The 25,647-nt window shown below is 42.4% G+C and overlaps 1 protein-coding gene across 1 annotated transcript; it reads right to left on the bottom strand.

The window, feature by feature from the left end:
- On the bottom strand, positions 1 to 23,507 carry LOC311049821 (coatomer subunit beta'-like). Its single transcript, XM_084063684.1, has 22 exons — positions 23,384 to 23,507; positions 21,674 to 21,811; positions 21,091 to 21,177; positions 20,670 to 20,796; positions 20,306 to 20,454; positions 18,990 to 19,136; positions 18,264 to 18,363; positions 17,908 to 18,050; positions 16,572 to 16,771; positions 15,710 to 15,820; positions 15,365 to 15,453; positions 14,582 to 14,688; positions 13,813 to 13,956; positions 13,479 to 13,609; positions 11,873 to 12,080; positions 9,388 to 9,498; positions 7,346 to 7,560; positions 6,605 to 6,697; positions 4,875 to 5,055; positions 3,724 to 3,789; positions 1,331 to 2,551; positions 1 to 654 (listed from the first exon to the last, which is right to left on the bottom strand). The coding sequence occupies exons 1-22, from the start codon at positions 23,384 to 23,386 to the stop codon at positions 562 to 564; spliced, it is 3,864 nt and encodes a 1,287-aa protein (XP_083919810.1). The 5' UTR covers positions 23,387 to 23,507; the 3' UTR covers positions 1 to 561.
- Positions 23,508 to 25,647: the final 2,140 nt, after the last annotated feature.

The raw sequence follows: 25,647 nt of genomic DNA, 5'->3' as shown, positions 1-25,647 counted from the left end.
TCCTTAACCAGTTACACAGTAAAATCCTTAGTGTTCATTTATTGATTTGTGACTCAGAGAGAAAATGCAACCAAATGGACCCTTACATTGTATCCTCTCAGAGTATATTAATAGAGGAATTTACTGTGTAGTATTGTAAACGGCACAGGAAAAAAACATTCCACCTGAGGTTACATCTTGTGCACGGGTACATAAGAGTACAATTCTTTCGTTCTGCTGATATAATGTCAGAGGAAGCAGAACAAAATAATTGGATTCTTATGTACCCGAACACAAGATGTAATAATAAAGAAACCTTGAACCTTAGACCTGTATCTCATGTCATCACTCCTTTCAACTGCCTTGTTCCCTTTGCTTTCTTTCCCTTTCCCTTCCGTCACTGTTCTCTAAATCTAAACAGAGCATAAAAGCCTTAAAAACAAACACCCTCCTCCAAATACGTCCACATTGATATAGAAATATGGAAAGACGACAACACTGTGTTCTTTGGTCACTTTGTCAAAAAAACAAAAAGGATAAAAAAAAGAAAGAAACTATTATCTTATTAAAAATGTCTTTTCCCTAGTCGTCCAAAAAGTCCTCATCCAAGTTGACATCCGAGGTGTCGATATCGTCGTCCAGGTCAAAGTTGTCCAGGTCGAGATCATCCAACCCCTGGAACAGGAAAACAAGTCACAGTTTGCATTATGAACAACCTGGTAGTCTAAGCTAAGCAACACACTGCCGCGTGGCAAAGTATCATTTATCATCTCATTTAAACTTAGTTGCATGCCAGTGTCACGTGCTGAAAATAGCCAATCGAGAGAGGGCAACGCGTCTTGTAGATATGCTATTTTCACACGCAACACTGACGTGCAATTAAGTATAAATCTGGCTTCAATGTGGAACAGGGTGGTGCATAAGACCATACAACTACATGTACTTAAGACCTGGAACGCATCCGTGTTATTTTTTGATTTGAGCTAAAGAGCATTGTTTTACACTTTGGCTATTCAAAACTAGCAGATATACCAGCTCATAGCGCGGCACCGAGTGCCGCGCTATGAGCTGGTTTATCTGCTATTTTTGAAAAATCTTGAAAATGTGAGCAAATCTTTGAATATATATATTTTTAAAGTAAACCTTTTTAACTCAAATCTTTGCTTCTGGGGGTCCCTGGAACAAAATATTTTGAGATGGGGGTCGGCGACCAAATACATATAATTTTGGGGGTCCTTGACATGAAAACGTTTGAGCACTACTGATATAGAAACATACGTATTTCAGAAAACTGTTGGGATTTAGAAGACATTTGTTTTTTCGTGCCGATATGGGAGAGCCAAGGCTTTACCTCATCATTCATCTCCATCTCTAGGTCTTCTGGTGGTTCCTCAGCTCCTCCAGAATTAGCCTCTTCCATTGCCTTCCCCGGTGAGGGAACTGCTGCTGGAACTTCAGGTACCGGTGGCTCTGGTGCTGGAGGATCCACCACCGAGGGCATCAGGATTGGTTCTGGCACTGCCGGTGTTAGTATAAGCGCTTCCTCGGGGGCTGGGGCTTCGGCCGGCACAGGCTCCATTACCGGTATTGCCGATGGGACTGGGACTAGTGCTGGTGCTAGAATGGGCGCCAGGTCTGGGATTAAAACAGTGTCAGGGACCGGCTCGTTCACATCCAAACTGACCGGATCTTCCAGAGCGATGAGTTCATCCAACGCAGCAGGCGGTGCTGCAGATTCTGGAACAAGCACCATCGCCGCTGCCTCAGCGGTAACGGGTGTCGACTCCGTCGCTAGGGTGTCTGTTGCCACGAGAACATCTGTCGCTACCGACTCAGAAACGGGCGCTTCCGATGCTACCGTTTCCTCAGTGAAGGATATTAGGGTGTCAGTAACTGGGACATCCTCCGTCGCTGTGGTTTCCGCCGGTGCCGCCTCAGTTTGTGTGCGTTCTGTCGCGATGGTCGGCGAGGTGGTCTCCACGACGGGCAGTACCGTTTCAGAAACAATGGTTTCTGTCGCTATGACTTCAACGGGAGGTGTGTCGGTTGCCAGAGACATTTCCTGGACACCCATCTCAAGTGAAGATACAACGTCTTCCGTAGAGGTGGGAGGTAGCACTGGGGGCTCTGCGGTGGAAGCCTCTGTAATGACCGGGGCCTCCACTGTGGGAGCCTCTGTAATGACCGGGGCCTCTACGATGGAAGCCTCTGTGATGACGTCTTCCGAAAGGTCTCGTTCTCCGCTGACCGGAGCCTCCTCTGACACGGCGATGGTATCCACTTCCGCTGCTGCTTCCAGATCTGGCTCGACCGCGGTCTCTTCAGAGGAGACGGGTTCTGCTTGCGCTGGTTCAATATGCTCCGTCAGTACCGTGGCCGGTGGAGGTGGCGACGTGTCCACCGGGATGGATTCTTCCTCGGCCGCCGTGACGGGCTCAATAGGCTCCTCTTCGTCTTCGGACATGGGCTCTTCTTCCACTGCTGCTGGTTCTGAAGGTGCAGGCTCTACCACAGCTGCTGCTGCTGCCGCGGGGGTGTCAGCCACGCCCTCCATCACCTCCTGAACAATGACCTGTTTATTTAAATGACACACACACAACACACAAGTAGGTTGTTGACAGCTGCGATCAAATATGAACAAAACATCTACAGTAGTAGTCAAACGGGTAGAATGGGTGTCTATATTTACCAGCTAAAGTGATAGTATATTTGACCCTTTAAGAGCGGGAATGCATCTGTGTGTCATTTTTAGATTTATTTATGCTGTTCAAAAATAGCAGATATACAAGCTTGTAGATCTGCTATTTTTGAAAAATCGTGAAAATTCATGGCAAAATCTTGGATTATATATTTTTTAAAGCGAACATTTGTGAAATATTTAGTTCCAGGAACCCCCAGAAGCAAAGATTTGTGTTAGAAATGTCCGCAAAAAAAAAGGGGGAAAAAAATCTAATTGCAAAACTCTTCATGATTTTTCAAAAAATAGCAGATCTACAAGCTCATAGCGCGGCACTCGGTGCCGCGCTATGAGCTTGTATATCTGCTATTTTTGAATAGCCCAACGAAATCTAAAAATGACGCGTTCCCGGTCTTAAAGAGTTAAGCAATAATACACAAGATGAAGCGGAGTGGCCTAAGCATCCATAGCCGTAATATAATCACATCACGGCCTCTTTTGTGTTATTGCCCTCATAACATTAGCAGCAAACAGCAAGATTCACCCAAAAGAGTCATCTAAAACATGATGCCAAGTTACCATAACCTTGCTTTGCGATGAGCTATCGCCATTATAAAATCGAGAGCTATTGATTATGCCCTTTCTTTTACTGCTGCTTTGTGCTTTATTTGCTTTTAACCTGATGTATTTATTTTAGCCCCATTTTCCCGTCTCCCTCAGAAGGCCTTGCCTTTTGCCAGGCCACAATTGTAAATACGAATATGTTCTTAATTTGTCTTGCCCGATTAAATAAAAGGTTAAAAACAACAACAACTAAAACTCCAATGCATTCCAATAAGGAGTTCCAATCCAATCCACTTTATTTATATAGCACATTTCACAACCAGGGTTTGCAAAGTGCTTTACAGAAAATCATGCAAAATACACTTTTAAAACATGCTAAAAACACAGCAGACACCAGCAAAAAAGACACAGAAAACAAATAAGACATTTGTAGTTCCAATTTGACTGTCAGTTCTCAGCGGTAGGACACATGGGTGAGATATGAGAAGCTAGACAGACTTTACCTCAGCAGACTCTCCCGTTGGTACATAGCCCGCACAGTCCTCCAGAACATTACGATCCTCGTTGGGCTAAAGAATAAACACAACAACCAAGCTGCTGTCATTATCTCAAATGAGTATTTGATCATGCAAAACAATGCGGTGCAGGTATATCACTTCATTAAGCACTATGTTAATTTAACCACTTAAACCCATTGAGACCTGGAACTGTGTCATTTTTAGATTCGAGCTAAAAAGCATTATTTTACACCTTGGGCTATTCAAAAATAGCAGATCTACAAGCTCGTAGCGCGGCACCGAGTGCCGCGCTACGAGCTTGTAGATCTGCTATTTTTGAAAAATCGTGAAAATGTGTGCAAATCTTTGAATATATATATTTTTAAAGCGAACATTTTTAACTCAAATCTTTGCTTCTGGGGGGTCCCTGGAACAAGATTTTTGATGGGGGTCTGCGGCCAAATACATATCATTTTGGGGGTCCTTGACATGAAAAAGATTGAGCACCACTGATATAGAAACATACGTTTTTCAGAAAACTGTTGAGATTTAGGAGACATGTAGAATCGGCTTCAGGTCTCAATGGGTTAAACCCTATATACTTCTTTGTCCTGAGTCCCTGCCCCCCCTCCTTGTGGATCAGTTATTTTTGCCGAATGTTCATCCCAGAATAGGGTTCATGTGGTTAGGAGGACAATGTAGGACAATGTGTCACTGAACAACCAATTAGACCTCCAAAGTTAAATGCTCTACTACAGTGATTCTCAAAGTGGGGTCCAGGGACCCCCTCAGGGTTCCTTGAGGAAGTTCCAAATGGAGCCTTACACGTCTGTAACTCCGAGAGTATACAAAAGGACCCTTTATGGGTCCATTTGGATATTCTCAGAGTTATGGGGGTCCTTGAAATTTAAAAGTTTGAGAACCACTGCTGTACTGAACACCCAATTAGACCCCCAAAATGCTCCACAATAGAATTGTAACCCATTAAGCCCGGGAACGCATCTGTGTCATTTTAGATTTCTTTGGCTATTCAAAAATAGCAGATCTACAATTTTTGAAAAATTGTGAAAAAAAATATTTTCATTTTTCCCCCCCAAAATTGGCCTCAGTCCTTAATGGGTTAAACATGTTTTACTGTACTAATATGCCGCACTGACCATAATGAGTGGGTACTCTGCAGCAGGCCTGACCCTGACGTGGGTCTCTTTCAGGTACTGCTCAGCCAGCAGGGCCTGCTGCAGGCCTGGGAACAGATTGCTGTACTGGGTAGGGTCAGCCAGAGCATCTGCTGCCTTCTGGTTCACCTTGGACAGGCTCTCTTTCCATAACTGCACCACCCTGGAGGAAAGGGGATGAGATGGCGCATGGGTCACTGATCATGTAGCTAGTTAGCAACGATATAATATAAGTACTGTATCTGTCCGGCAGAAACCAGCTAACTCCTTTTTGACGCTTTTGCATTTTTTTTCCATAAATCAGGGCCATTGAACACCCTTTACGTCTGTGTTTTGGTAAAACAAAAAACAATAAAAAAGCATTAAAAAGCACTTCTGACAAAAGCAGCTAACTCCATTGGATCCTCAAACTTTCTGCTAAACCAGCTAACTCCACCAAAGGGGGGGTGGAGTTAGCTGGTTTTGCTGACTCCAGGCTCCACCCCCTTTTGACCTCCAACCTCATTGTGAGCTTGGAGGTCCATTCAGCTGTTCTTATCAATGATGAACAAAACCTCCTAACTCCACTTGTTTTCATTTCCTGAAAAATGGTTCGTGCCGGACAGCAGAGGTATCGTCACTGTCGGGCAGAAACATCATACGTCCATATTTCAACTTTGTATGTATTCTTTTTCATAAATTAAGTTTGGAAAAGATTTTGACATATCGTCACCTTATTAAACTAATGGCCTAAGTCATTTTTTGAGGAAATGATATTTTAAGTCAGGTCCTCATGACACTGGCCACCTCTGGTAAAATGGCCCAACTCCTAATTGAAAAGGATCATGCTGTTCACGCCCCTTTTAGTATAATGGCCTAACTCCCTAGTGTGACTTAGGACAAAATAGGCCTTTTGTTTGGCCTAAGTCACATGTTTTTGTGACTTAAGCCAAATTATTTACTGATTTAGGCCATTTTGTAATTTGTTTTGCTTTTTATTTTGGCCTAAGTCAGATTTAATCCTATTTAAACCTATTTCAATCTCTTATGTTACATAACTGACAGACAGTGTTATTTCTATTTAAATAGTCATAATTTGTTATAAACATTTTGGGTGAAATGATTAAGAAATATCATATAGTTTTGTTCTGGATCAGTTTTTTATTTTTCCTGAAAACCTTGAAAAAATGACTTAGGCCATTAGTTTAATAAGGTGACATATGAGGTTTCCACCCGACAGCAACTACTGTATATGTACTAGGGGTGGGACGATAAATAATCCATATACTGCCGAAAAATATCAATATTATTATTTTTGTTACGCTTGTGATACGTTGTTTTTCCGACTCTGTATTTGTGTAATGATGATTTTGAACTGTTTGGTGCTATTTTATGACTTCATGAATTGAACACAAGGACTATCGTGACATATCGTTGGTGAAATTTCATGCAACATATCGTGATATCGCAATATATCGAATATCGTGATATTATTGTTATCGAGGGCCTAATATCGCCACAGATATCGTATCGTGAGATACCCATATCGTCCCACCCCTAACATGTACACTATATAGGCAAAATATACTGTGTATCTTGGTCTTTGCTTGACAGATTATTTATACTGCACATCCCAGGAAGCGTTACACCATGGCAACAGACCTGTGTGACATGCTATAGACGCCTATAAAACGATACCGTCAGTACATGTACGCATTCACAGGCAGCTGTACCTTGACACATGACTGGGCAGGTATGTCCTGGCCAGGAACGCAGCCTCTGGCAGCCGGTTAGTCTTGAGGAGGAGATCCAGACATTTGTCCAGTCTGTAAGCAATGGAAATAAACAGTGGTGTAAAGTAACTATGTACATTTACTCAAGGACCGTACTCAAGTACAATTTTGAGGTCTTTTTTTTTACTTTACTGGAGTATCTCCAATTTTCAATACTTTTACTTCTACTCCACTACATCTCAGAGGCAAATATTGCACTTTTACTCCTCTACAATTGTTTGAAAACTTTAGTTACTAGTTACTTTGCAGATATAAAGTATTATATTATAAAACATACATTAACCACTTTAGCCCCATTTCATACATAGGCTATTTGAAAATAGCCGATCTACAAGCTCACAACGCGTCGCATCGCGACACGTTGTGATCTTGTAGATCTGCTATTTTCAAATATTTTAGTACTTTTACTTTTGGTACTTTAAGTATATTTTGATGCCAATACTTTTGTACTTTTACTCAAGTAAAATTTTGAACACTCTGTTACAAGTAACACAGCCTTTTACTTGTAACGGAGTATGTTTATAATGTGGTATTGCTACTTTTACTTAAGTAAAATATCTGAGTACTTTTTCCACCACTGGAAATAAATACATAAAATCAAGCGTAACATCCAACAAAATCGGGATAAAAATACCACTTCCTCCCCCTCCCTTGACCCGATTAATTTTGCCAGACACTCACTTCCCCTGGAGGAAATAGGTGAGGAACGCCACGTTGGTCTTGCCGTCTTTCTCGGCCCCCTCGGCCAGTTTGCCCACCATGGCTGCGTTGCCCGATGCAGTGGCCAACAGCAATAGTCCTCCATAGTCCTGGGCATGGTGCAGACACTCCTGCGCCAGAGCAAACTGGCACTTCGTAGTGGCTAGCTCTGCCAGTTGCTTCCATTTGTGCTCTGACTGCAGGGCCAGCGTGCCAAGGTGAGGATTATCATCATCAAGGGGGAAGTCAAAGATATAAATATAAATTCAGTGCCAAGCAGTTAATGACACACAGCCAATGTTTGCAGGTAACTCAAATGAGGTCTTGTATTTATCCCATTAAAGACCGGGAACGCATCTGTGTGTCATTTTTTTTATTTCTTTGGCTATTCAAAAATAGTAGATATACAAGCTCATAGCGTGACATCGAGTGCCGCGCTATGAGCTTGTAGATCTGCTATTTTTGAAAAATCTTGAACATGTGTGCAAATCTTTCAATACATTTTTTAACTAAAATCTTTGCTTCTGGGGGTCCCTGGAACAAAATATTTTCCGATGGGGGTCCGCGGCCAAATACATATCATTTTGGGAGGTCCTTGACAAAAGTTCCTTGTCAAAAAAAGGTCATTGAAAAAGTTTAAGAACCACTGATCAGAGGTCGCGTTAGTCCGATAATTGCCGGTTTTGACCGTTTTTTTATGACAAAGACCGGAAAAAATAAATCTCTCCGGACATCCTGACCGGTTGATAATGACACGGCAGTTCATTGATTATCACTGCAAAATTAGGCACATTTCAAATCCTCTGCTTTGCAAGCTCGCTCGCTCGCTCTCTCTCTCTCTCTCGCCCGCTCTTTTTTTCTCTCTCTCTTAACAGCGTGCGTGTGTTTCTGGGAGAGAGAGAGAGCGGTAGCAAGAACAGAGTTTGTCACACGCTGTTAGGTTACACCTATTTCCTGTTAATAATAACCAGTGTAAAATGTGCTGCATTAGGCGGTAAATGGGAGACACTTTATTGTGAAGGTACAACAGGAAGAAGAGAGCTAGTTGTTGTTGCTGCTGCTGCGTAGACTAGACAGCGGTCTCGGCAGTCCGCGGTCCGGTTACAAGTTACATTATATAAAGTTGTGTATTTAACAGCCAGTCACACACAAGTTGTATCCTTACGAGTTAGAATATGTCACAGATACTAGGCTAATACAAGGGCACTTGTGAGTAAAGTTGGCAAGTTGCCCTACAGTTTAACAACAGTGCAGGTTGAAGATGAAATCTAACACAGATGCGTAAATACTCTTCACAACAGCTATAGGCTACTGCAACTATGGCATCGAGGTGAAACATGACGTTAATCATAATCGTGGACCTATTTTTAACTCTATGAAGTGGACACGTTAAAACGTTACCACTTTGAACTGAATAGCTGTATGAGGAGACGACAAGATTCTCACTACTCATCAACTTTCCCACGGCTGTCCCAATAGACGCACGGACGGCATCCTCTGTCTAACTATACAGCATAACCTCCTCCTGTGAGTGAGTCGTGGTCTATAATTTATTGCCCAAACAGGTCAGCTCAGCCACGTTATGAAGGATTAATCTGAAATGCCCAATTTTGTGCAGTGCCCTTTGATTAGAAAATGCATACAAACGCAATTGATTATTGAGAAACCATTACGCACGCAGCATGAGCAAATGGTAATGTAGGTAATTAATGTATTTGTGTAAGATGACCCTGCTATATAAAATGTGTATATTATGATGGTTCATGTTCAAATAGCTCAATCCAAAATATAATGCTGTAGGCCTAAGTGTTATGCTGTATTTACGCACCTGCTTGTCATTAATGCATAAAAATAATTATGACCGTTATCATTTTTGTCAGATGTCCGGTAAATTTGAATCCTTCCGGACATTGGGACCGGCAGATTAAAATCCTAGCGCGACCCCTGCCACTGATATATGTCAAAAAAATAAGAAAACTGTTGGGATTTATTTTGTGTGTACGCGTGCGCCAATGTGTACAGACCTCTGCTTCCAGCGCCAGTTGGTAGGCGATCTTCAGCTCCCCCAGTTGTAGAGCCAGTTCAAACCTGTGTTCTGGGTCAGTGGACACTGCCAGGGCCTGTTGTCTGAAACCCTGTACAACACAGCAAATGACACAACCAACAGGTTTTCAAGTACTGCAATCAATCATTGTCAACATGCATGCTCAGGGAAAATAAAAAACAAGGAAGCAAACAACAGATTGCAAGACAATAATGTTGGACTCAAAAGCCCTGCAGTGGAAGACAGTGGTGCTGACAGTAGCATAAAGGATGAACATGGAGCTCTGCAAACAGAAAGTTGTCATTGAATTCATAAGGGGAAACACTATCTGTGTTTGGATAGTGAATAAATCATGTTTTTCCCTCGATTCAGAATAGATTTGGGCTATAGTGCGAACATTGTCAAACCAGTGTGATGATACTGAGCATGATATCGGACCGCTAATACCGTCTTTAACCACTTGGGGTCACACTTATAAAGTAGAATCATACTTTTTCCAGGCAGCATTTACATGTTGCCTAGGTTTTTTAGCTCACCTCTTTCCTCAGCTTATTACACAGATGCGCAGAATATACGCATGGCACACACATCGTTTAACACAGCCACCTGAAATTTGGTATCCTTGTTGTTGCTGGTCGGCTGAGAGCCCAAACCGTTTTAAGTTTTAACCGGACCGGACAAACTGGGAAATCGACCCAAATCTACTCCAGAGTAGCTATTCAGTGGCCAACATTGGGCTGAAGAGGAGCATGCTCTAGTTTAAACCCTTCCACAGATGAATAAATCAAGGTAAGATCATATAAAATATAAAACAGACAACATTCCTGCCTAGCGGGTGAACTACAGTACATCTGGATGCCTTGTGCTTCCAAAGGCTCTGACCATATCAATCATTCATAGACACTTACACATTTGTGCATGTGCATAATCCCATCTTTCCATCGTGGGCAAAGGAAAAAAATAACAGATGTGCAAGGACTAAAGCCCCATGCAGACCAAACATAAAAATAAGCAGGAGTACAGTAGGAGTAGCTTTTTTTTTTATCGATAATTGGCCGTGTCCAAGGTTACCTGTCACTTAAGTCTCTGCTGGTGTGCCTGTTTGGCCGTGACAAAACAGGCATTTTGAAATGTAAAATAGCAGCTGTAGATGAGAAATAAGTCTATATTTAGTTACATAAAAAAATGAATAGAACGTTAATAATCAAGCTGCTAAACAACTGAACGCTATCACTGCCTGATCTCCAGGGAGTCCGTCTGAGGACTCACCACGAAGCACCACTGTGCTTCCCTCTGCCAGAAATGACAAAAGCAAACTTAATAATAAGTAGGTCGGGAGGTGGCTTATTGTCGGTATCAGCCGAGTAACACGCAGGAGTCTGTCCCTGTTACAATGCGCTAGACCCCTGGGAGATGGATTGCTGAGGTGGAGCGCCACACCTATCCTCAGCTCCCAGTACTTACCGCACGACTTGCCGCACCCAAGCCGTGCTACTCATGCGCTGAGTTGGCGGTGCCCGGGATTCGAACCCATGACCTTTTGGTCTGAAGGCGAGAGCTCTACCGACTGAGCTACCCGGACAAAAGCAAACTTAATAATCTTAATAAAAAAGCACAAACTAACTACTTCACAAGAACAATGTTGGTGTAATTAGGAGATTTGACAGGGAATCTATATTTTACATACACAAATTAACAAGTAAAAAGAAAAAAGCATGTTGCAGTACATCCTGTTTTTTGGGGTCTGTCGCCTCTGGTCTCCCCGCGCAACTACTGCTGTGTCGGAGCAGAGGAGACAGCGGGGTCCCGCTCCCTCCACGGCCGGAGCCGGTAGACAGAGAGATTGTTTATTTCATGGTTTGAGCTTCGCTATTCAGCGACATTATTCTATAATACACTGATTATTTAGTAAAAAAGGAAAAAGGAAAGTCGGGTAGACACAGGACTTTTTTTGCCCCAGGGAGAGTACATGGTATGGTAAAGAGCCCGTTTCTGCCTCTCCCCTCCACCCGCTCCCCCCACCGTTCTCTGGGGGAGAAGTAGAATGGAGTATATGGGGCCTGTCAGTGAACAGGAGGAGGAGGAGTAGGGCTAACTATGGGCACTATGTCTCTCCTCTGCCCGGGGAGAGGGGTCGAAGGATTGATGCGAGACTCGAGTTGACATTTTTTTTGTCTGGATCTGGCTGAATGAGCTAATCCCCGCCTACTCAGATCATGCTGTGCTCCGATTGGCTGAAGGCCAGCTTTTAAAAGCTGACCTTCACAGCAGCTTTTAAAAGCTGCTTGAAGAATGAGGTCTAGGGAGAAAAAAAAGCAAGCTTTTTGTTGTCTAGCTTCTGGACGCTAATATGAACATTAAAACGCTCATTTGCATAGAGATTACGTAAAATAAAAGCCAATTAATTCTTTAAGCTTTTCTTGGTCTGCATGGGGCTTACGAGAGACGAGCAGGATCACGTTTACCTGTTTCTCCAAGAAGTTGGCCACACGCGTCCGCTGTTCCTTGGGGATTGTGGGTAGGACCTTGTCGGCCATGCTGAAGTCCCTCCTCATGACGGCTGTCTGGTATTCCAGCACAGACACCAGCAGGGAGTAGCTGATTATGTTCAGCTCCTTGTCCCCCAGATAGAGGTGGTTGTCCTTAGGGATGTAGCCCAACAGGTACATGGTCCTAAAAGTACAGCCGACACGACAACCGAGTTAACTTCTATTAGATCACAAGTTAGATCACACAGTTCAGTTAACCCATTCAATCCGGGAACGCATCTCTGTCATTTTAGATTTCTTTGGCTATTCAAAAATATCAGATCTACAAGCTCATAGCGCAGCACAGAGTGCAGCACTATGAGCTTGTAGATCTGCTATTTTTTTGAAAAATCTTGAAGATTTGTGCAAATCTTTAAATATATATATTTTTAAAGCGAACATTTGTAACTCAAATCTTTGTTTCTGGGGGCCCCTCGAACAAAATATTTTACAAATGTTTGCTTTAAAAAATATATTTTCAAAGATTTGCAAAAATGTATAGCAGATCTACAAGCTCATAGCGTCACGCTATGAGTTTTTTAGAGCTACTATTTTATAATAGCCAAAGAAATAAAAAATGACAGAGATATGTTACCAGATTGAATGGGTTAAAACACACCAGTCAGACAGTCGGTTAAAAACAGCAGGGGTTAGGGCTTGATTTAGGCTGTCCTCACACAGTGGTGTAACTTTGCACAGGTATGCATGGTGTTTGGCCTTTGCTTTTCGTGGCATGGTTGTTCCTGGGAGGGGTGGGTGGGTTTGCTTATTATTTTCTATACTTGAACCTTTGTGTTGTTTTTAAGTTGTGTATGTATCTTGTTAGTTTCTTTTTTTTTTACATTTTTATTCATGATGCATCTATGTGTACTGGCATAATTGTATTGCTGATATATTGCGGATATGATGAATAAAAACAAGTAGTGTAGTAGGGTAGTATGGCATATTTTCAGTTATCTTCAGACCTCACTGAAGAGGTCGTAGGCAGGGCCTGATAAAAAAAAACATGATCTGCTCTTGGCCATCACCCGTAGCCGTAGTAAGCCAATCACTATACAGTTGAGTATGCAGTGAATATTAATTACACACAGCAAATATATCATCCGGTTGTTGATACAGAATAGTCATCATGGCATTTTGAAATAAAGAAAACAAAGATCAACTGGTGTCTTTGATAGAGGAGAGGACACCACTGGGTCATCTTTCAGAATGGGCCAACTGTGACAGAGAGACGGGAGGCTCTCCGCATATTTGGTTCAACTTAATTCTTAATTTGTTCTGATGATAGATGATAGCTGAGAGTCAGTCTGATCTATTTTAGGCTTAAGAGAGAGAAGAAAGATAGGGCGACTGAGCATATAGTACACCATGCTGTTATAGTCATGAGATCTTAATCACACCACATAATCTATTAACTAGTTATTAAATGTTTCATAACGTCATTGTTGTGATTGTAAAAACTAACATAGATGCAATACGTCAACGTTCTTCTCTGTATACTTGCATTCACACTCAATTGCTGACCGACTATATAAAGACTCACCTATCCAGGTGAGCAACGGTGACAATCTCTCCCCCAACATAGTAGTTGAGTCTGTTGACAGAGCTGGTGTAGATGAAACAGTCTCCGACCCACACTCCGGTCTTCACCACCTCCTGGATCTCTCCCAGCACCTGGGCGGCGACAAGAGACAAAGAGATGGAGAGAGAGACGGAGAGAGATTGGAGAACCAGATGAGGAAAAGGGGAGAGAGGGCGACAGCAGGCGGTCAAGGTAAACAAAAGAGTTTTAAACGCCATCTAAGATAAGTAAAACAATTAGCCACACTACGAGACACAATAACATTAATTATGTACGGATGCAGAGATTTTCAGACCTCGAATGCGTCCTCTATCCCGTCCTCTGTCATGGTCTCCTTGGCCTCCTGGGCCGCAGCCACTCTGTCCGGCAGGTAACGCAGCACATAGAAAGACTCCTCTGTGGCGATACACACCAGCTCCCCAGAGTCTGACCAGAAGATCTTAAGACAGGAGAAAGACAGGCGGTTTTAAGTGGCATCACACACTCTGATGGCAAGGTTTTTCCAACCCTGGTCCACAGGGACTGTGGCTTTTCTATCCTACTGGGAAGTTAATTGCATTCACCAGGTGTTCCTGTCATGCTTGCCATCTAATCAATCCTAGTCAGCACCCTTGCCAAGAAATACAGCCTGTTCGTGTCTTATATCAAATAAAATGCGACAACATTTTACACTTAAAAGAGTGAGCTTTGTTTACCTTGCAGATAAATCTACATCCCTGAAAACAAAAACTATTCCACTTTATGTAATTCAGAAATAGCCTATTATATTGTGTTGAATGTGTTCTATCTTATATTAAAATTGGGCATCACAAACATGACACTTGGATTTGATTGGCCATATCCGGTCACAAACATGTTACAAACGTAATATCCGGATTTGATTGGCTACAATCCGGTCACAAACGGGTTCCAAATGTAACATCCGGATTTCATTGGCCAAGCTTTGCGTGACATAATGCTCAGTATTACTAGTTTTTCCTGAGAATCGCACCAATCGCAAACATCTAGTGACATTAAACTGTCCTTTGTCTCCAGAATATGCAACAACAGAATGTGAAACACACATGTTTTGGTTGGATCTCAATGCGGCGGATCAGTTCAGTGCTGTCCCAGTCGTAGAAGGCCAGACCGTTGGTCGACTTCACACCCAGCAGGAAGCCTCCATGGATACCTGGGGTACATCGTTATAGTTAAGATTAGCAAGGAAATAACGCTGACACACACACCACACCACACGCGCACACACTCTCTCTCTATCTCTCTCTCTCTCTCTCTCTCTCCCTGTACTGGGTGTCAGTGCCATTTAGGGCAGTGGTTCTCAAACGTTTTCATGTCAAGGACCCCCTAATTGACACCAATTACCCCGCGGACCCCCATTTGAAAAAATAAGCCAGGGACCCCAATAAGAGAAGGTTTTTACGGCTCTCTAGCAGTGATTCTCAACCATTTTAATTTCAAGGACCCCCAGTTTGACATGCATTAGGGCTACAGACCCCCATTTAATGGCATTTATACCTCTGGGACCCCAATTCACATTGTAAAACCAATGTTAATTTAACTCTGAGAGTGTACAAATGGAACCAAATGGACCTGTTAGGGTCCATTTGGTTCCATTTGTACACTCTCAGAGTTACAGACCCATAAGGGTCCATTTAGTTCCTGTCCATCACTTAGCTGGGGACCCGCTGGAACCCCCTCAAGTACCCCTGGGGGTCCCCGGACCCCACTTTGAGAACCAATGATTTAGGGTGTTTAATTAGAATAATCCAGATGTATAAACATGCCTGCAAGCACCAAACACTTCCAGCCCTACAATCCTTGATGGCAGAACAGGAAGTAAAACTCACCTTCAGCCCCAAAGTCAGGCTTAAATGCCTTCTTTTCCTTGAAGTTCTTAAATATCTTGACCATGTTGCTGCTCTCCCTGGTCGCATACCTAACAAACGGGACATATTATAGGTGTTCAATGAAAGTGGCGTAACTTGTTTAACCACTTAAACCCTGTATACTACTAACAGGGTAAGCCAGGGCTCTATACTTGGTCTGCAAAAGTGTGTGCAAAAGCTCACAAAGTGTTGCACTGCGACACGTTGTGAGCCTGCAGATCGGCCATTATAGCCCCAGACTAGGGATGCTAGGGTTCAAGTGGTTAATGTGTTGGTTGGGACTGGTCCAGGTGTGTAGGAACTTACTCTGAGGAGTCGTGGGCCCAGACAAACTCCTGAGCTGAGCCAAAGCTCTTGTTCCTCAGCGCCATAGCAGTGTAGATGATGTACTCTCCGTCTCCACACACCACCACAAACCTGAACGTACACACCGACAGAGGGTGGAGAGAATAATTAACATTGAGAACATTGATCAAAGACGAATACATACTCAATCAAATCCACAATCGGCACAAACACATTTAACCCCCCGCACACACACAGACACACACAGTTCTCCACAGAGCTCCTAGAATACGATACGATACGATACGATACGATAATACTTTATTGTCAGTTTGCACTGAAATTTGTCTTGCGACCCAGAAACAGCCATGTATGCAACATATAACAGTACACACATTTGACATGACACAAGAAAAACAACAAAATACAAATACATACATAAAGACATGCAAAGACAAGAGCAATGTCCACCACTCAGCCTACCCCTGGCTTATAACTCCTGATTAAGCCTCAATGTCGTCTGATGGACAAAGGACCTCTTCAGTTTGACCTTATTGTATGTAGGAACACTGTATCTCCTTCCTGAAGGCAGCAACCTATATTCTCCATACAAAGCATGGCTAGTGTTTGAAGTGATATTCCTTGCCAACCTTATCATACTGTTATCATACGTAGATGTATAGAGCCTCTGAAGTGGTTGTCCAACAATACAAACTGTAAATTAGTTTTACGACATTTCTGTTTTATTGTGGTGTTTATAATTATGATGCTTAGTGCAGGGGTGAAAATCAATATTCATTGCCAACAGTTTATAATTATGACACTTCTTCTCTCTCTATGTAAACCCACTCCACCAGCATGTGAATCTAGCCCGGTCCCTCACCTCCCGTTGGGGCTGTGCTGGATGGTCTGGGGGTAGATCTCACAGCTGCCCATATCCTTGACAGCCAGGGGCAGCCTCTCCCCGTCCTTGATCTCAGCCTCCCCCATGGCCTTCAAGTTGGCCTGCTGCACCTCAGAGTGCCGTGCCCACATGATCTTCCCACTGGAGTCCATGGACATGGCCGGCTCCTCACGGCCCAGCTGAAACAAGGGGGGGGGGGGGCAGAGACAGGACGGGAAAGGGGCATTAGGGATTCAATTGAAGAGGAGAAGGTGCAAGAGAGAGGAGAGGAGAGAAGAGACGAGAGAAGGGAAGTGAACTTCCAGTGACCTCTGAGCAGTGTTGACTTTGTCGACTAAAACTATGACGAAAATTGTCTGTCGACTACCTTTTTTCACTTACGAAAACGAAATAAAAACGAAACTATGATGACTTAAACCAGGGGTTTTCAACTGATTTTGACCCAGGGACCACCATCCTGACTAAGAGCAACCTGGGGACCACCACTATTGTGCATGGTGGGTCCATCATAGACCCACCCACACAATAGTGGTGGGGGGTTCATGTACCGCAGGGAGCTGGAGAAAATAGCTATAATATCAATATAATATCTAATAAAATACAGTGATTTTGTTTGAATATGATGGAATATGATTAAGGATTACTGTGATTATGGTAAGCTCACATTTCATATCACACACACACACCATACAGTAAGAACTCCTGTAAGTTCTTTTTTTTTTAATGCATGGCCAGGGACCACCTGCAATACCCCCGCGGACCACGGTTGAAAACCCCTGACTTAAACTATGACTAAATATACTAGGGTTGGACGATATATCGATATCGCGATACTTTCTCCCGCGATAAATAATCGATCGTGATACGTTGTTTTTCCGACTCTGTATTTGTTTAATGATGATTTTGAACTGTTTGGTGCTATTTTATGTGTTTATGAATTGAATACAAGGACTTTCGTGATATATCGTTGGTGACATTTCATGCAACATATCGTGATATCGCAATATATCGAATATCGTGATATTATTGTTATCGATCTACAAGCTCACAACTTGTGAGCTTGTAGATCGGCTATTTTCGGCATGCAACTAAGTGAAAATCATTTTGATGCCATCACGGCCTGCCAAAAAATATTTTTTGGCGACTAAATCAACTGTAGATTTAGTCGACTAAAACTAGACTAAAAGTAAAACATTTCAGGTGACTAAAATATGACTAAGACTATGACGAAAACTAAATCAAAATGTGCTGTCAAATTTAACATTGCCTCTGGGAAATGTGTCATATAGAGCTAATACATAATATCACAGAATACCTTGATGATGATGCTGCCTTCATCATAGCCCAAAGCCACATTGTTGGAGCCACGCTGGCTACATATACACCACACCCGCTCCATGCCGTAGTTGAGTGTGTTCTCCAGTCTGTAGGTGCTGGAATGCCAGACTCTAACCGTGCCTGAGAATGTGACAATAAGGTCAGAATGCAGACAAAGATATGCTGAGTTTTGTTTTTAAAGTAGAGAAGACTGGGCAGTCCACTAATCTTATGTTCCTGTACTGAAACCAACAGCAGGAAAGTATCGGTACTTTCCCAGCAGAGGTAAATGCAGTTACAGGGTTTGAGTTATTTATTTATAGTAATCTTGAATCAATGAATCCTACGACTCACCATCCTCGGAGCCTGTGAGTATGATTGGCAGCTCAGGGTGGAAGCTGACACAGGACACATTCTGCGCATGACCTTCCAAAGTCTGCACACACGTCTTGTTCTAATACAGAGAGGATGGGTCAGAGTCAGTCAACACGGAGCCAGAAGAGAATGGGAGAGAAGTTGCTAAAATACACCTCAAGATCAGTGGGGAACTTCAATACGTTTACACATCTCTCCGTCTACATACACAGTGTATTACTGAAACACTACAGTATGTGTCAAATTCAGGAAAAATCATTACTTGCAGTCCATTATTTTAAAATAGAGATTTTGTCTCCGTATTACCTACTCTACTACTTTTTTTTTACCAGCACAGAGAGCTGGTTAGAGAGTCCGCCCAGGGATGGGGAGGTCAGGTTCAATCACCCATTGAACCATCGGTTCCCAAGGTTACATACTTACTCTTAGACAAGTGCAATACATTTTTGAATATTGTGTATCAGTTTAACCCATTTAGGGCGGGAACCCCTATTTGTAACCATACCTTTCAAGACGGGAACCCCTTTTGGGGTTCCTGTTGCTATGTACAGTATATAGCAAAATACATTTTGGGTAATTTTTGAAAAAATATTTAAAGTTTTTCAGAAAACTTAGGTCAGAATTTTTAAAAAATTGGCCTCAGGTCTAAATGGGTTAAAAGGGAAATGGTGCTTTTTGCAAATAATGATGCTGTCCATTATTTACCTGGTAGTCCCAGATCTTCACCAGACGGTCATCTGCCCCCGATATGAGGTAGGGCTTGTCTCCTCCACTGTAGTAGTCAATACAGTTGACCCCCTTCTCATGACCCTCCAGTGTGAAGTTAGGAGTGTTGGAACCCAGTTGCCACACCTTAAAAACACACAAAGGTACACAGCCTTGAGTGCATAGTCAGTGTGAGCCATTTTGAGTCAAGTTGAGCAGCTGAACAAGGAGCTTTGGATGCTGCTGCTTTTGGATGCTATATTTATTTTGGAATCGCTTTCAGTAAGACCTATTGGACATTTAGTGCATTAAAATATCTTATACAATGGTCTGGAATGGATGAATACTATGGTCAATATATGTATAAACTTTATATACAGAATATAACCGCAACCCTGATGTAGTTTGGCTAAAGTTTAATGAACGTTCTAAATGTCTACGCCGGCAGCAAATTTAACCTATAACTCTATACTGTATCTATCTAACCATAGCCGCAGCTGGCCTGCAGTGAGTTACAGTATGCGGTAGCTAGCGTAAACAACAGTAAACAATCAAAGCTTTAATGTTATTGGCACAGTTAAAACCCTTCTATTTCCTTCCAATATATTTGCATTAACGAGTAAACTAAGCAGCTTGATGTTTATATGTGCAGTACTTCCACAAACTAGTTGGTTCCAATACAATGCATCAGCACTTGTCAGCCACTCATGCTCCTTTTCGTGGTCCACACACACATTTCACTTTAATGGACCACAATGCAAATACGCTGTTATGTGTTTACCTTTTTGACAGTGTTGTGCAACTGTATGATTTTACTACATGAACCACAGACGTACGAACAGAAATACATACAGACAGGCCTCATATGGCCTTATCCAGGGAAATATATGAGACTATTCTAAAATCAAACTGAAGTTTAATACTTTATAACATGTGACAGCGATGCTCCAGTAGTATAGCCATCGCTTACCTCACCCATTTTGAAAGGGCCTAGAATCATTCCTTGGCTGCTCGGTCGTAGCCAGCGACCTACTTACTAGAATGACTCTGCAGAGGCAGCCACCCTCCACTTTGCATTGGGTTATTGGTCGCCTCCACCTCGCACATTAAAATCCTTTAACGCACACCTGGTTGTGGATTGTCCCTTAGTTACTTGCCTTTCGCATGCCTTAATAAGAATGTCTTTACTCGTGAATAGTTGCATGCAACTGAGTAGGTGACGTGTGTTTGTTGAAAAATTGAAAAAAGTTTAGGGGTGTAGGTGTAATTGTGAGCATTGGAATGTACCTGAATGTGTGTGTGTGTGTACACTGTACCTTGATCGTCCTGTCCAGGGAAGCACTGGCAAACTGGTTGGTGTCTTTGGGATTGATGACAATCTGCATGACATAGTGAGTGTGTCCCTCAAACACCTGGCTGCACGTCCACTTCCTGTCCCAGTCCCACAGCTTGATCAGCATGTCATCTACTCGCACGCACGCACACACACACACACACACACACACACACACACACACACACACACACACACACACACACACACACACACACACACACACACACACACAGTTGGGGTAACAATATGAAAAATACACATACAACTCATCTCAAATCTGTGGATTTTCAAAAAGACAGTGTTTGTAGGGCGAGTTGTGTACTGTTGATGATTGTTTCCTGTACCACTGCTAGTGAGGATGTAGGGCTGTATGGGGTGGACAGCGATACAGCGGATGTAGTCAGAGTGGGCCTCAAACATGTGAGATCTCTCCAGGGTGTTGTAGTTGAACACACGGATTTGCATGTCATCCTGTGATCAGATAATGAGACACAGAGAAAAGATTAATTATATTGATGTTCATACTTTTGCTTTTTGTGTCCAAGTATTTAGTAATGTACTGATATAAAACATACTGCTGATGGACTGATGGCCAACACGTTTTTATTTTTATCACTGGAATATAGATCAGGCTGGTACAACATAGAACGCCAGCTACATTAGAACCAACTGAAACCACATTAGAAACTGACTGAAGCAAAAACATGACTGTACAGAGATACATCCAGACTGTACTCATGGTCTTGAGGCTTTTATGAAGCTTACCGCTCCAGCGACCACCCAGTGTTTCCTTGCCACAAACTTGGCCACTCTGACGGGCAGGTCACACACTTCAAAGGTTTTCACCAGGGTCTACAAACACAGGAGGATCCACACAGGATTAACATCAGAAGGAATGCATTTCACCCTGACTCAGGTAATCTTCAAGACATGAACAAATGGATGAAGATGAGTGAGATGAGTGAATGACCGAATGGAGAGCAAATGAGTTACTAATAATGCATGTTTGAGATAGTAAATGAATGAAGTGAGTGGGTGAGTGAGTGAGTGAGTGAGTGAGTGAGTGAGTGAGTGAGTGAGTGAGTGAGTGAGTGAGTGAGTGAGTGAATGAATAAATGAAGGAGTGAGAAAGTCGAGTTTGTGCAGTGAGCGTGAATGCATGCATGAGATTATGCAGCATGAATAGACAGAATAACTGCCTGCCTGAATGTGAGTGTTTGTGATGTGGGACGTGGGTGCACGAATGACTGCATATCAGTGCATGAGTGCACTGACTGATATGCATGGACAGCTTCGGGCCAGCTGCCTTGCTGACCTGCCTGACTGAATGTGTGTTGTTTTGAGTCACCTGTGATTCGTGGTTCCAGACCACCACGCTGCCGTTGTACAGGCTGGCCACCATCCATGGCTCCGTGGGGTGCAAGTCTACGCTCTTCACGCGGTCTGACCGAGCTGTCAGCTTCCGCTTGATGTCCAGCCGCAGAGGCTGACAGGCAGAGACAGGCCGAGAATGAGACAAGAGCGAGGGGAAACAGGGCGAAAGTGAATAGGTTCTGTGCACAGCAGCCACTTTGGAGAGAAATTGGGCCTCTTCTTACTTCCTTGACAGGTGTTATCAATGATAGTGATACTAAGGAAGGTTCTGTTCCATTCTGGTCAAACAGAGTCAGGGTGCTGATATTGTGCATTTTGTCTCACTGGAAACACTGCTACACCAGTGGGTCTCAAAGTGTTGTCCAGGGACCCTCATGGTTCCTCGAGGGGGTTCCAAATGCCCCCTTAAAAAGGTGTGTAACATAACTCTGAGAGAATGTCTGGAACCAAATGGACCCGTTCCATTTGTACACTCTCAGAGTTATGGGGGTCCTTGAATTGAAAAGGTTTTAGAAGTGAGAACCACTGTGCTACATGAACTGGAACAGAGCCTTCATTAGTATCATTGGTAAAACCTGTGAAGGAAGTAAGGAAGAGGGCCCATTTCTTTCCAATATGGCTGCTGTGCCTAGAGCCTATTCATCCATCACCTACAACAATCACGGTAACTTGTCCACATTGAGGGTCTGTTGTGTTAGGAAGGACGTGTGGAATGTCTCTGTAAGAATTCCTTTTGAGGGCAATGACAAACTAGAAGAAAATAATATAATTCATGTTATGCAACTTCTTCTGGAGATAGTTAATTGAGGGGGTGTGTCTGTTTATACTATTCATTCATTCACCATTTGAGCTGCCTGAATGCAGCTGTGTTTAATAGATTGTTGAAAGATTGCAAATAACTAATGGTCATCTGATTGATTGATTGATGTACTTTATTTAGTAAGACATGAGAACAACAGTACATGGAAGTACACATTCACAATACAAGGTCTACTAAACTGGGAGACTCATTAAGCACTGAGCTTGTTTAAGATGAGATCCCCAAATGATCAGATCTAGATGACCATTGATTATTTGCAATCTTTCAAGACAAGCAAAACATTCAAAGCCTGTTTGTTTGTGCTTTAAAAGTAACTTTTCCCATGATATACAACTGCAAAATGACCATTGATAGTATTGTGCTGTTGTGAACAGGCTACCATACGTCTTATGCCACGATGTAATCGTAATAACCTGTTTCTGACTGATAGGTATAACAGTTTATCTACACAACAATCACTAAATGTTTCGATGAATTGAACACAGGACCCCAAATGGAAACAAGCCATAGCGCTTTCTTGGGTTTAATCCTTTTAGCATCATTTTGTATAGAACTGTATGTTATGTATGATTGCTATGTGATGTCTTTTGGCTCTGTTTTTGTTTGTTGATTTCTTATAGACATTTACTACAATGCTATATTGTTGTGTTATATACCTGAAAATGCCAATAAATATATTGTTTAAAAAAGAACTGTACTTTCTGTGCTTTTTCTGGGCAAACTGTTAATAAAGTCTTCAATCAATCACTCAATCAAAGCCCCTTTCCACTGTCAGAATCGGGGTGTATGCACTGATCGTGACAGAAGTTCACGCGATTATAGCTGTTTTGACTCAATTGTTTGTGTTCTTTTCGTTGAACCTACCATGATTCCACGTTGGCGGGTGGTGTTTATAGAAGTGCCCGACCTCCCTGCTTCACACGTCGGCCTGATCTACTCGATCTCTGCGGAGGCAATATTTTGGCGACGTGGAATCGTGGATGATCCTATGGAGTGTTGCCAGGTTTTGAGAGAGAAATAAGCGTAGCTACCGGGTCTAGGAAAACGAGCCCAAAAGAAGCGACTGGGCCACATGAGACCTTTAAACTCATCGGCTATTTGAAAATAGCCGATCTACAAGCTCACATATCTGCTATTTTCAAATAAATATTGGAAGATTTTTTAAAAAAAATTATAAATATTTTTGAAACATTTTAACAACACAAATCTGGTCCCTGGCCTGGCATAACATGTTTTCAGATGGGGGTCCGCAGACAAATACATATTCATTTGGGGGTCCTTGACTTGAAAATGTTGGAGAACCACTTGTGTAAACAGCATTAGGCAACAAGCCCAAATAATCAACTACACTTTAAAACAAGCCCCAAATAAACGCAACCCGCAGGCCACAACAAGCAATTTTACAGAAAACCCCAAGGTCCCTTATAACAAGCAGACATGGCAACGCTAATCTTGTGGAGCTTCCTGCGGGAGCCCTTCGCAAGATCCGGTGGAGAACTAGACTTGGGATCGGTTCACGTTGCGTGTCACAGATCCGGTCTGGTTCCAGAGCGGATACGGAAACGGTACTTGCATGTATGGAGTCTATGCAAATAAATGGATTAAGTGGGCGGGCTCTAGACCGGATTACACTAGTTAATGCAGAATAGAAACCAGGCTTTCCACGGGTGCTGCCACCAAGCCTGGTGGTGACGAGGTGAGTGAGAACTAGAACATGCTGTACCATCCCGTTTATTACAGTAAAACAAACACACAGTACAGTAATGGAATGGACGACACACGCAGGTGAACCGCGGTACTTGCAGTGGTGTAAAGTAACTAAATACGTTTACTCAAGTACTGCACTTTAGTTGTTTAGTACAATTTTGAGTTTTTTTTAATTTATTTTTTTTACTTTTACTGGAGTATTTCCAATTTTCAATACTTTTACTTCTTCTCCACTACATCTCAGAGGCAAATTAAATATTTTATATTTTTTACTCCACTACAATTATTTGAAATATTTATTTACTAGTTACTTTGATTATTATTACAAAACATACTCAACCCTATACATTTCGACCATTTGAAAAGAGCTGATCTAAGATGCCTGGAGAAGCATTGTGAGCTTGTAGATCTGCTATTTTCAAACATTTTATACATTTGAAAACTTGTGACATTTCTGCATAATGCGTTATTTTACTTCTGGTATAGCCTATTTTGATGCCAATACTTTTGTACTTTTACTCAAGTACATTTTGAATACAGGACTTCTAGAGTATATTTACATTGCACTATTGATACATTTACTTAAGTTAAGAAATGTAGTACTTTCTCCACCACTGGGTACTTGCAGAAAATAAATAATTCAGAAGTTGGTCCAGTGTTCGAACAAAAACCTTTACCTGTCTGTCACCACTTTCAACCTGGAGGTCCTATTTTTGGGCATAATTATAATAGATAAACACAAATATTTTAGAAAAAGTTGACCTACAAGCCACTAGAGCTTTTCCACAGCAGCTCTGTTGACATAAATAGTGGTGTAATATGTTACTTCCTTCACAGGTGTCATGTCACCAATGATAGCTACTGATTAGGCTCTCCTATCCTCTGTTCCATGTTTCCCCCCTGTGTAAACACCCAACATTTCTACTACTGAACTACTAGGCTCTATGCACAGCAGCCATATTGGAAAGAAATTGGGCCTCTTCCTTACTTCCTTCACAGGTGTTACCAATGCTACTAATTAAGGCTCCGTTCCATTCTGGTCAAACAGAGTCTGTGTTGACATTGTGCATGTTGGCTCACTGGAAACACTTGAGGGGGATCCATTGTGGGTGTGTAACTCTGAGAGTGTACAAATGGAACCATGGGGGTCCTAGAAATTAAAAGGTTTGAGAACCACTGTGCTACATGGAACACAGCCTTCATTAGTATCATTGGTAACACCTGTGAAGGAAGTAAGGAAGGGGCCCAAATTCCATCCAATATGGTTGCTGTGCATAGAGCCTATTCAGTAATGCCTGTTTGGGCAAAGGCTGAGGTTGTGTTATTGATCTCAAGTAACATTACACTACTATTTGTCAATATGGCTGTCATGAAAAAGGTCTATTGTTTTGTTTAATGTGGATGTATAGCTATACAGTGTG

The sequence above is a fragment of the Gymnoscopelus microlampas genome, assembly GCF_963454915.1.
Source record: "Gymnoscopelus microlampas genome assembly, chromosome: 8".
NCBI lineage: Eukaryota > Metazoa > Chordata > Actinopteri > Myctophiformes > Myctophidae > Gymnoscopelus > Gymnoscopelus microlampas.
The sequence above is the reverse complement of the archived record's forward strand: the minus strand, read 5'-3'. Positions and strand labels throughout refer to the sequence as shown.